The sequence below is a fragment of the Phyllopteryx taeniolatus genome, unplaced genomic scaffold, assembly GCF_024500385.1.
Source record: "Phyllopteryx taeniolatus isolate TA_2022b unplaced genomic scaffold, UOR_Ptae_1.2 contig_31, whole genome shotgun sequence".
In the NCBI taxonomy this organism is placed as follows: domain Eukaryota; kingdom Metazoa; phylum Chordata; class Actinopteri; order Syngnathiformes; family Syngnathidae; genus Phyllopteryx; species Phyllopteryx taeniolatus.
The window spans coordinates 118,564-132,016 of NW_026903239.1; the positions used below are offsets into that span (position 1 = coordinate 118,564).

Here is a 13,453-nt window from a genome sequence, read left to right on the forward strand (position 1 = left end):
CTGCTACGACTGTCCGCATGTCGAAGTGTCCTTGAGCAAGACACTGAACCCTAATTTGCTCCCAGTGGGCCTGGCAGCGCCTCGCATGGCAGCAGTCGCCCATTGGTTTATGAACGTGTGTGTGAATGTGAGGCTTTGTCAAGCGCTTCGGGCGCCGTGATGATGTCGATAAAGCGCGACATAAGTGCAGTCCATTACCATTTATTTTTCCTAGAAGATCAACTAAAGTACATTTTTAATCTATCTCAAGATTCAAAGGAACTTTGCTGGTTGCATTCCTTAACCGAAGAGCACTGACGTCCGTATTATTGGCAAGCTTTTATTTTGAAGGTGGCTTTCGCCTGAGTAGGCGGCCTATTACCGTAATTTTTTTTCCCAGTCAGAAGTAGTGTATCACTGGGCTGGAGTCGGTGGCCTGTCGCTTTAAATAGTTCTGCCCTAAAGGATCACGGGTAATATAGCTCCTTTCCCTTCTCGCTCTGCGGGAGGAGGCACAATCGCGCTTCAGCAAATCTTCCTGAATTTGGACCGAATGTTGTGAATCGTCGACGCCGGGACGCCCCTGATCACGACTTTAGTGGACGAAGAGGAATTCGTGCAATCTTCGTGTCCGGTTGGAGTCGTCTCGTGCACGTTGAAGCTTCTCGACCTAGCTTTGTTTAGCTTAGCTTAGCTTGCTAGCAAAGAGACACGTTTGTGATCAAAACTTCGCTAAGCAGAGATCAAGCGGGAGGTAAAGTGTTCCACAATATCTAAACACGCACACGCTCACGTTCTATCAGCTTTGTTTGTCTGAGATACTGAAATCATATCTTGTACCAATGGTTTTCTGAATCATCATTATTATTGTTCTTATTAACCTAATTGAATTGTGAATCCTTCTGTAGAATACTGTCTATAATGTGTCAACGCAAACTTCCACTCACAAATTAGCTGTCTCTTTTCTGTCTGGTGTTTCTTACGACGCATAATTAATGACACATTCTACTGTTTTCTTGTTGACGACTTTGGTCGTTTAGCATTGAGGTGGATTTTTTTCGTCTCTGGTTCCGAGTCGGAGGTCAGCACGTCCGTTGGGCAGGGATGACTGAAGACTTGGAGACACGTTTGGGCTAATTGGATTTATTGAACAAGCCTTAGTGTCATAACAGCTGCTTACATTGCCAGAACAACGAAAAAGCCCCCGAAAACCCCTGGATCTCACTTTATCAAGGTTGAATTCTCTGGGCGTGGAATTAGCCCCTCCCTGGGTGCACCCGGAAGGCGGTGCTCCTCATGACCATATTTGGAGGGTTAAGCCGGCCTCTGTGTCCGTGAAATAACCCTACCCGCCTGTTGCCACCTCTCGGTCAAGCCCTTCTCTGCTATAATGCAAAACAGTCCTCTTTGAAGACCGGGACGCCTGTTGTAAACCCAAGACGGGTTACTGTGTGGGAGGAGCAGGACAACCCGAATAAACATACAATCGGTTAAAGGACGTCCTTTGATGTAGAATTCCAAAGAAAAGATGGTTGTTGCGAATACAGATCGCCAAACATTTGGCCCTCTCAAAGGAAGTCTGCCTTCAGTACTGTTGAAATATAATACACCATTTTAACTCACGTGCCGTTTAGCCCACAATGTCCAAATCTTTCACCTGTCCGATTTGCACTGGCCTTTTTCATCCCTCCGATGTAGAGCGGAAAAGCGGTGTGATCGTCGTGTGAAAATGTGTTCAAGAAGCACAGCGGAGTACGGGGAGGAACTCTGCGGCCCAAAAGAGGAGAAGGAGCCACGACGTCAACGACTGGACGTCGTGTTCAATCGGCAGCCTCCAACTGTCCCACGCAGAGCAGGTTGGTTCACTTGTTGCAGGCATTCGAACTTGAATGTCATCCAATAATGTGTACCATGTGGTTCTGTGGCAGGGGCAGAGCTACGTGGTGGCCGCTGCCACCCTGGACCGGGGGGGCCGGCCGCCCCGACGGCAAACCCCCGAATCAAAAAACGGTTAACAATTCTCTTAGCCTACCCCAATAGGAGTAAAGATGCGATCACGTACGTTATGCAGCTTACACAACGTGAGGACCAGCTGACATCCGTGGAATTCTTCCGTAATTCTTAAATACATCTTTCTAACCATTCTGAGTAAAGGAGCCAGGTGTTTTGAAAGGCTGCATTGTAGTTTGAATTCTTGAATTTTTTTAAAAGCACTCAAATAAGTAAAAGAAATGAGAATTAAAAGGTCTTTCCAGAGATGCTCAATTGGGTTTAAGTCGGGGCTCTGGCTGGCCATTCAAGAAGAGTCACGGAGTTGCTCTGAAGCCACTCCTTCGGTATTTTAGCTATGCGCGTAGGGTCATTGTCTTGTTTGAAGGTGAACCTTCGGCCCGGACTGAGGCTCTGAGCCCTCTGGAGAAGGTTTTCTTGGATGGATTTCCTACTAAAACATGGCGTACGCTCAAATCCAGAAAACGTCGTACGCACAAAAATATCCAGATGTATGAATCTGTGCGTACGCATGATTCAAGCGCATTTCCTTCGTACATTCCAATCAACGCGATCATGGGTGACGCTACTCTTTCGGGTGGTGGGAGCACATGTGGCTGACTCTGATCACCCAACAAGGTTATAACTCATAACAAATGTGTTCATCCGGTAACCTCCACTCAGCCCTGCGAGATAAAGGTTCATGCGTATATGTTGGATGTGTGGTATTTGTAATGAATCTTCATCCGTCCATCCATTTCCCAAGCCGCTTATCCTCACAAGGGTCGCGGGCGTGCCGGAGCCTATCCCAGCTATCTTCGGGCGAGAGGCGGGGTACACCCTGAACCGGTTGCCAGCCAATCGCAGGGCACACAGAAACATACAACCACATTCACACCTACGGGCAATTAACCTAGCATGCATGTTTTTAACAAATGAATTCCGAGTCCTTGCCTCAATTACATTGTTGTCATCAAATTTTGCCGGGCATTAATTGTTCATCAGTGCTAAATGTTCATGTGTCTCTGATTTATTATAGAGATGATGCTCGGAAACGGTTAAAAGTGTCGCCAAAGCACCAAAGGCTGTAGAAACGTGCGTACGCCAGCCATGAAGTTGGCGTGAGGCACCGGCCGTTTCACCCTTGATACATCTGAACTTTGCCGTGGAAAAGAACGTACGCCACGTTTTTTGGACACGAGGCCCCTGGTCTGCTTGACACATGCTAGCTATCACTGGATATGTTCTTCAGCTGGTAGAAGGCAGTTTTATTACTTGATTTGACATGAATGTTGAAAGTCAGGGCGGAATCTATCAGAACACTAAGGTTTCGGACTTGGTCTTTGAGTTTTAAAGAGAGTGACTGCAGGTATTTCCTAACAGCAATCCTCTTTTCTTTATTTCCAAAAATAAATTATCTCATTTTTTTTGTGGTTTAATTGAAGACATTTTTGGCTCATCCAGTTATGGTTTAGACCATGACACAATACCTCAATTGAACTCTGGTCATCTGGAGACACTGTTAGATATATCTGTGTGTCATCTGCATAGCTATGATAGTCAAAATTAAAGTTCTGGAGAATTTGACCCAAGGGTAGCATATATGGGCTGAACAGGAAGGGTCCAAGAACTGACCCGTGAGGGACCCCATAGGTCATTGCCATTCGATGAGATTGAACACTTCCATCCATCCATTTTCTACCGCTTACCCGGGTCGGGTCGCGGGGGCAGTAGCTTCAGCAGGGACGCCCAGACTTTCCTCTCCCCCAGCCACTTCATCCAGCTCTTCCGGGGGGATCCCGAGGCGTTCCCAGGCCAGCCGAAGGATGTAGTCTCTCCAGCGTGTCCTGGGTCGTCCCCGGGGTCTCCTCCCGGTGGGACATGCCCGGAACACCTCACCAGGGAGGCGTCCGGGAGGCATCCGAATCAGATGCCCCAGCCACCTCATCTGGCTCCTCTCAATGCGGAGGAGCAGCGGCTCTACTCTGAGATCCTCCCGGATGACCGAGCTTCTCACCCTAATCTCTAAGGGAGAGCCCGGACACCCTGCGGAGGAAACTCGTTTCGGCCGCTTGTATCCGGGATCTTGTTCTTTCGGTCACGACCCACAGCTCGTGACCGTAGGTGACACTTCCAATGGTTACAATAGAACTCCTTTCCTCCAGGTAGGACCTGAACCATTGAAGGACTGTTCCATTTAGTCCTACCCACCTTTCCAACCTGTTCAGCAGTATGTAATGATCTACTGTATCAAAAGCCGCACTGAGGTCCAACAAGACCAGAATTGACACCTTTCCCGAGTCAGTGTTCAACCTTATCATTTAGCACTTTGATAAGAGCAGATTCTGTACTGTGATGAGTTCGGAAACCTGATTGAAGTTTGTCAAAGTGTCCATTTAAGTTCAAGAAATTGCTGAGTTGATGAAAAATAACTTTCTTTCAACAATGTTGACTATGAAAGGGAGATTTTGAGAGGGGTCTATAGCTTGCTAACATGGAAGTGTCCTGCGTGCACACAAAATATTAAATGCCCACCAAATTCAATTGTATTAGTGCGCTTTTGCGCACCACACATCATTTTATTTTTTGGGGTGGAGCGCAGCGGTAGACGGCACTCGAGCACAGTGAACAAGTTTTTTTTTTCTTCACACACATATAAGACCTTATGTGTATAATTAATCTGATGTTAATTGAAAATGCAGTTTGACAGAAAAGCGTTTCAAGTTAAGCGTCCGTCGTGAGTAGGGTTGGGCATCGAGAATCAAGAACCAACCGGGGCCATCGCGCCGGCCCCCGGGAACCGCCCAAACCCCCCAAAAAATAAAAATACCCAACGCCCACAGTCCGCCCACCCCGAAGAAGAATTGGCGAAAACCAACGAAGAATCAGAATCATCTTTATTTGCCAAGTATGTCCAAAAAAAAACACACACACAAGGAATTCGTCTCCGGTAGTTGGAGCCGCTCGAGCTCACAGTTCTGAGGACCGGGGTTCAATCCCCGTCCCCGCCTGTGTGGACTTTGCATGTTCTCCCCGTGCCTGCGTGGGTTTTCTCCGGGCACTCCGGTTTCCTCCCACATCCCAAAAACATGCATTAATTGGAGACTCTAAAATTGTCCATAGGTGTGACTGTGAATGCGAATGGTTGTTTGTTTGTATGTGCCTTGCGATTGGCTGGCAACCAGTTCAGGGTGTACCCCGCCTCCTGCCCGATGACAGCTGGGATAGGCTCCAGCACGCCCGCGACCCGCGTGAGGAGAAGCGGCTCAGAAAATGGAAGGATGAATGGATGGATCTGAAATTGTTTGAGAGGCCACTGTTATGTAAAAAACCTATCCAGAAAAATTTGCAAATGCCAAACCGGGTGTATGCAGGGGTCCACTGTATTAGCTTGATTGATACTTGTTTTAATGAACTTGATTATTTTCCACTTTTTCCAGTTTTATTTTTGTTGATCTGCCCAATTTAATGATTTCCAATCTATCAAACTCATCTGATTTCACATTAACCTTAAATATAAATCTAAACCATAATACACATTAAAGTCACAATGTGAGAAAAGATTGACCAAACTTTCTTTGTTTTCTTGTCTTGCAGACATCACTGAAGATCTTCGTACTGAGCGGCAGGAGCCAGAGCCCCCTCACATTAAAGAGGAAGTGGAGGACAAAGCGGTCCACCACATCAAAGAGGAGGAGGAGCCCATTTCGATTAAAAAAGAGGAGGAAGAAGCTCGGTCCCACATCAAGCAGGAAGAGGAAGATATCACCAAGTTTCCATCGACTGGTGTCCCTATGAAGAGTGAAGATGAAGGTCAAAGTGAGGAGAGCAGAGGGGCGGAGCCTCCAAGCAGCAGGTCAAGTCAACACATGGCAACAGAAGGGGATGGAGAGCGCTGTGGAGGATCACAAGCAGACGGACTCTTAGCTCCGCTGTCAGATAGTGACGACATGACGTCGCACTCTCCTGACACTGATGATGATGATGATAGACAGTCTGAAGGTGCTATCACATGTCACACTGCAAACAAACGATGGAAATGTTCTCATTGTGGGAAAACATTTGCTAATAAGAGCATTTTGAAACAACATGTGAGGACACACACTGGAGAGAAACCTTTTTCCTGCCCAGTTTGTGGTCAGAGATTCACTCAGAAGGGACACTTAAACAGGCACACAAGAACCCACACTGGAGAGAAACCCTTTTCCTGCTCAATTTGTGGTCAAAGATTCTCTGAAAAAGGAAATTTTAAAAAACACACAAGAACCCACACTGGTGAGAAACCTTTTTCCTGCACAGTTTGTGGTCAAAGATTCTCTGTAAACGGAAGTTTAACAAAACACACAAGAACCCACACTGGTGAGAAACCTTTTTCCTGCACAGTTTGTGGTAAAAGATTCTCTGAAAAGGGAAATTTAATAAAACACACAAGAACCCACACTGGCAAGAAAACTTTTTCCTGCACAGTTTGTGCTCAAAGATTCTCTGAAAAGGGAAGTTTAACAAAACACACAAGAACCCACGCTGGAGAGAAACCTTGTGCCTGCTCAGTTTGTGGTCAAAGATTCTATTTGAAGGGAAGTTTAATAAAACACAAAAAAACCCACACTGGAGAGAAACCTTTTTCCTGCCCAGTTTGTGGTCAGAGATTCTATTTGAAGGGAAGTTTAATAAAACACAAAAAAACCCACACTGGAGAGAAACTTTTTTCCTGCCCAGTTTGTGGTCAGAGATTCACTCAGAAGGGACACTTAAACAGGCACACAAGAACCCACACTGGAGAGAAACCCTTTTCCTGCTCAATTTGTGGTCAAAGATTCTCTGAAAAAGGAAATTTAAAAAAACACGCAAGAACCCACACTGGTGAGAAACCTTTTTCCTGCACAGTTTGTGGTCAAAGATTCTCTGTAAACGGAAGTTTAACAAAACACACAAGAACCCACACTGGTGAGAAACCTTTTTCCTGCACAGTTTGTGGTAAAAGATTCTCTGAAAAGGGAAATTTAACAAAACACACAAGAACCCACGCTGGAGAGAAACCTTGTGCCTGCTCATTTGTGGTCAAAGATTCTATTTGAGGGGAAGTTTAATAAAACACACAAGAACACACACTGGAGAGAAACCTTGTGCCTGCTCAGTTTGTGGTCAAAGATTCACTTGAAAAACTCCCCACTTGTCCGATTTGGAGATGAACGTTTCTCTTGGCTCAGTCAATTAAATAAGTGGCTCAAAGAAGTGTGTACTCCGTTGTCCGTGAGTTTCATTGACAATTTCTGAGCACAGACATCTTTACAAGGCAGACTGTTTCATCTAAATAGACAAGGGGTTAGGTTATTCGCTGCCAACATTTTTTTACTGTGTACGTCATTTACCGGCCCGAAAAGAAAACAGTGGCCATTTTGACACGGCTGAAGGACAAAAGGATGCAGTTGTTCCCGAGAGATAAGGCGACATGAGGCGCAGACGGATTCATCAGCGTCATCCAAACTATCGGAGGATTCACACCACGATCTTCCTCCCATCCCCCCTCGCCTGAAACCGCCATCCACTAAGATGCGAAGGGCCCTTCCTCCCACCCATGAAGAATCTTATCTGCAAATCTGACTGATATCTGCGGGATCTTTTCCATAATAAGTCAGACTCAAAAGGAGATCAGGCATTTTTTTTTTATCCCTGTAATTACAAGGGACAGAAAGTTGGTCAAAGAAATATGGCACAAAAAATGTAGAACTACAAATTTAGTGAGGATAAAATGTGAGTCTATCAAACCACTGTCTCCAGTTATCTCTGCGAGACTTGCTCTTTTCAGTATCAGGTCACTGGGTAATAAATAAATGATGATGAATGACATCATTACAAACTATAATCTGGATCATCACCTGCCACCGTGCGGGACCTAGGTTCAAGACCCCGACCGGACCATCCTCCAACATCCCCCGGACTCACGGTGTCGAATAGGGTGGTATTGCTGTTATTTTTGTCATTATTTCAGTGTAAAGAAATTATACTGGGTGATTTTTAGCTCTTTTTTTAAGTTTTTGTTTTTAAGTTGAAGGTGACCCAAAGGTGATTGTTTTAATAATTTATGGACCTCCAAGATACAATGGAAAATTTATGGAGGATTTTTCAAAACTGCTGTCAGTTATTTGTCCTGACTCCAACTATTTTGTCATAACGGGAGACTTTAACATTCATGTTGACAATAACATAGGGAAAAAAATCGAAAGAACTCCCTGCTATACTAGACACACTTGACCTCTCTCAACATATTAAGTGTCAAGGTCACATCTTAGATCTGGTCATCTCTAAGGATGTTGAAATTCTATCAATTGACATAAAGGATTTGGCTATTTCTGACCATTTTTGGGTATTCTTTGAATTCCAGATTCTTCCAAAAGTTCAGACAACCTCTATGTCTATTCAGAAAAGGCACATAAATGTGAGCACCGCCACTAAGTTTATGGAGACCGTTGCTGTGCCACAAACTGTCAATGCTGAGACCGTTGATGATGATCTTTTTGACAATTTCACCTGGAAAATCTCAAATGTCATGAATGCTGTCGCTCCTATTAAAACTAAGACAATCTTGACAATCTCCCTTTCATAGCCAAGATTGTTGAGAAAGTTATTTTGAATCAACTCAGCCAATTCTTGAACTTAAATGGACTTTAATAAATACCTGGAGTCACTCTCTTTAAAAAGCAACGACCAAGTCCGAAACCTTGGTGTTCTGATAGATTCCGACCTGATTTTCAACAGTCATATCAAACCAATTACTAAAACTGCCTCCTACCATCTGAAGAACATATCCAGAGTGAAGGCTTGCATGTGTCAAGCAGACCAGGAGAAGTTCATCCATGCTTTTATCTCAAGTAGACTTGACTGTTGTAATGGTCTTCTGACTGGAATCCCTAAAAAGAGCATTAAACAGCTGCAGCTCCTTCATAATGCTGCGGTTCGGGTTCTGACCAGAACAAAGCGGTCAGAGTATATTACTTCAGTTCTAAAGTATTTACACTGGCTTCCAGTCAGCTTTAGAAAAGATTTTAAAGTTCTGCTACTGGTCTATAAATCACTAAATGGTCCTGAATACATGAATGAAATGCTAATGGGATATTGTTAGATAAATTGTAGAAGTTATCATTTATTTGCTTAGCTTGCATTAGTATAATGGACAATTTTAGATGTCTCGCCTTCAAAAAGAAGACTCAGCATCATCCGATGGAAGGGCGCCTGGACCAAGGACGTGATCGGATGTGGTCGGGTCGTGACAGGTGTTGGTTCAATATTATGTGTTGTGTCTTATTACTTAGAATACTATGTCTGGAAAAAACCCTCTTATTATCAAATATTTTGTGTTGTGTCTTATTGCTTAGAACATTATGATTTGTAAATCCCTCCTATTTCAAATAAAAGCAGGAGCGAGGGGGGGGATTGTTTAGAGCGTGTTGAGAGACTGTGATCTGAACAATCTCCCATACGCCCTCCTCATGAGAAAAAGAAACCAGCGTCTTCATTCCTTTTGTGTCTATTTTTTATAATGTTGGGTAAGATAAATCCAACATTAAATTGGTCCTTCGAGCCGGATGTCAACACACCCGAGGATTCCAGTTGTGGAGCCGACTTCCAGTTAAGAGACCGTGGCCACGGCAAGTAAGACCCTTTTACGGGACTGGTCTTCGTCCTCCTCAACTGGGATCTGAAGGTTGACGACAATCCACAGGATTGAAGACGAGTGGTGAGTTAAATTTTAAAAAATTTTTTGGGGAAAAAAGGATTAAAGAGTGAGTGAATTGCGCGACGAAGAAGTCTGCGGCAGAACAAACCTTGTGTAATACTAGTCACTGGCAAGTGAGATGGAGGACGGAATCCGATAAAATCCGTGGGGACGGCGGAGTCCTGTACGTACTTAAATTCCGTATTTCTGTATTTCTGTATTTCTGTGTTTCTGTGTTTCCGTGTTTTCGTGTGTTTATAAAAACGTTATTAATATCGTGTGTATGTGTAAAAGTATGAATGTATAAGACTGGATTGTAAGTGACAACTGGGTTTGGAAGCAGAAGCAAGAATCCTCCCCGTGTGGGTAGAAGCTTGAGAATTACCAAAACTCAGACATTTATTGTCACCCTGTCATTTTTGAATAAAGTCAGTATTTAGGTCACTCTAGGTGCAAATGAACTGACTTCCAAATTCACAAAAATGGGAATAAATAACAGTAAACAGGATCAAAAAATAGACCTAACGTGTAAAGATTGGAAATATGTTCAACTACAAAAAACACGTGGATAACCAAATACGGTTTCGCTGGCCAGCTAAATTCGCAAAAAATAGTTCAACTTCAAAACGAAATAAAGTGTCGACACAAAAATGATATATCACAAATACAAAAAGATGGATTTGACGACTTACTCTTCTGGTTAAACTGGACTAATGAGGATGTGAAAAAGGCCGTAGCCGGCATCACACCTTATCAACAACAGTTAAAAAATGCTTTACATGCGAATTCGAAAGAACACATTAACAGATGGGTAGATAAACATTGGATAAACCTAGCAACTGGCCCTCTGGAGGAATATGTTAATCATGCCCTCCACGCAGAAAGAGTGTTAGACAAAAAACAAAAAGAGAAGATAGATGTCTTCCTCGACGAAGAAACAGAAATATACTATCAAGGCAGAGAGAGAGATAATTTTAGAGGGCACGGCAGAGACCGTGGGAGAGTAAGATATGGTAGAAATCGAAATTATTATGATAATACCATCTGTTGGTGCTGTGGAAACAAAGGCCACATTGCACGTGAATGCCCTAAAAAAGAAAAAGAAAAGAGAATACGGACAAACTACTGCATGACTAGGCCAGCCTGCTTCCCAACTCAACAAATCCTCTTGTGTAAACATTACAGAGAATGAGGAGGTGGATTTCAATTTACAGGACATTCTGAGTTTGGACACTGAAAAACCTGAAATAACCTTGTAGAATGCCCATTTTCGAAGTCCCGGAGTGCCCTGTGAATTTGTTGGGAAGAGACGGCTTATGCCAACTAGGACTTGTACTCAAACATAAATTAAAAAGAGAGGACCTCGATGTAACACTGGAAAACAGAGAAAGTACATTCTATTACACAATCGATATCCCAGACAAACCACAGTTAAACATGGGGAAGGCCCTGTTGTCTGCAGCCTTGCAGCTTATCACAAAAATAAAAGATAAAAAAGAATGTGATGAGCTGCAGTAATACAGAGAGCAGCATGCGTACCAATCCCACGCACATTGTTAAATTCATTAAAACCAGACGCTACTGTGTTTACAGTAGTAGACATAAGTAATGCATTCTTTACAGTACCAATAGAAAATAACAGTCAATTTTGGTTTGCATTCACATTTGAGAAAACAAAAATATATATATATACTTTTACTAGATTACCGCAAGGTTACTGTGAAAGTCTAACTAATTATTCACAAGTTATGACAACACGCATGTCTTCTGGCATCTACAGATGGAGAGACATGCAAGGATTCATTGACTTTACTGCATCATCTAACAGAAGAGGGACATAAAGTTAACAAAAAATAAATTGCAATGATTTAAAAGACAAGTTAAATATCTAGGCCATAATTTAAGTATAGGAGGAAAGACTATATTAGAAGACAGGAGAGCTATAGTCTTAAAAAATCCTAAACCACAGACGAAGAAACATATAATAATCATTTTTAGGTCTGACAAATTATTGTAGAGCATGGATTCCAAACTATGCAGAAATTGTTGCACCATTGTCAAAATTAATATATGAAAACAACCTTAAAATGACATCACCTGTTTAATGGAGTACAGAGGCAGAAAAGGCCTTCTGTGACATTAAACAACATTTGGTCTCCAGTGCTGCGCTAGGCCTTCCAAATTTAATGATAAAACATTCATTCAAATGGTAGATTGTAAAAGCTATTGCATGACCTCCGTACTTACACAACAATACGGTGATAAGCTAAGACCAATAGCTTATTTTTCAACTAGAGAGCAGTTCACCCTAAAGGTCCCACATACAGTGTCTGCTCTCCTATTGCAAATCACCTGCAAGACATTTATCTTGCATTGCCATCTTGCTATCAGAACCACATTTGACTGTTGAGCGATGCACAACCTTAAATCCAGCCACACTAACACCCTTAATGACGAAGGCACGCAGCATGATTGACAGGAATTGGCTGAACAAGCTGCTGAATTAGTAGCATAAATCGAGGCATGCAAACTAATGATAAATAAAGATGGTACAATCTATACTGATAGCCAATATGAGTATTCCACAACAAGAACGCAATTATTGGGAAAAACAAAGTGCAAAACTACAAAATGAAATTTACATTAGCACAGGAAAAAAAAAAAAAAAAAAAAAAAAAAAAACTATTCAAATGGGCTGCTATATTGAGACATGCTGTGTCACGTCTCAACCGGAGGGATGATGGCACAGACACTTTACAGCCCTAAAAAATAGCAGAAAGAAATACGTGGGTTCATTTAACACACTGTAAAAGAGTCATTTCAGCTGAGTACTCAAATAAGGAAGGTGAGCTAAAGTCTGATAACGGAGCGGGAGCAGATGTGTAGATTCTGAAAACGCTTGCTGGTCAGTGAAGAAAAAAGACACCAACCCTTTTAGTGAGAACTCAGCAGAATGGCACACCCACATTGGTTACGACATTTGATAAGTGGATACGTAGTAATTTTGGCTACTATGGTGTTGGTTTTGTTTTTGTGGTACATGGGACGTCCCACCCTAAATGATAAAACCCATTTTTAGATAGAAAATCACCTACCAACTGGACCAATATGACAAACCCAATAATAAAAAAATTTGAATCATTAACTCGTGTCAAAAGGAGTACAGCTGATGATCAAAATTGTCCGCATGGCCTCCAAACGCGGCAAAAAGGTTTAATATTTTGTGCCCCCCAAAATCAAGCTGCTTTAATCATAATTCCATATGCGGCTTTCACCAATGATGCTCAAGAGAATGGGCAGAATTGGGGATTTGGATATGACTGGTATGCAACTATAGGCTTTGGATGGGAACACCTCATTGGTGAAACAAGTTATGATTGGTCCAGTTGGTCAAAAAATAAATAAAAAATAAAAAAACAGCAAAATAACATAGAAAGGAGTTTAACCTAAGCAAAACGGCTTGTGTTATGTTGTGTATTGTATATTGTGTACTGTGTTATAGGAACAGTGTTAAACCAAAAATGCCATTGAAAACTTCAAAGAAAGGTGGACAAATTTTAATTTAATTTTAACAACATAACTACTGATTATTGGTTCCTTGTAAATCATGGGATCCTATATTTCCCGTAAAAGAAGCAGATAAACACAAACCGATGTTTTCTACTTTAGTAGCACCAAATAATTTCACTTGTATAAACATGATTAATAAAGGAAAAAAAATTAGGACCACTGAACGACACACAGTTAAAGTAATCTTAAAAGTCAAAC

The 13,453-nt window shown here is 42.5% G+C and overlaps 1 protein-coding gene across 1 annotated transcript; it reads left to right on the forward strand.

Annotated features, from left to right (window-relative positions):
* The first annotated feature begins 292 nt into the window (after positions 1 to 292).
* On the forward strand, positions 293 to 13,017 carry LOC133473626 (gastrula zinc finger protein XlCGF57.1-like). Its single transcript, XM_061765227.1, has 3 exons — positions 293 to 733; positions 1,678 to 1,835; positions 5,566 to 13,017. Exons 2-3 carry the CDS (start codon positions 1,709 to 1,711, stop codon positions 7,044 to 7,046), a joined length of 1,608 nt encoding a protein of 535 aa, XP_061621211.1. The 5' UTR covers positions 293 to 733; positions 1,678 to 1,708; the 3' UTR covers positions 7,047 to 13,017.
* Positions 13,018 to 13,453: the final 436 nt, after the last annotated feature.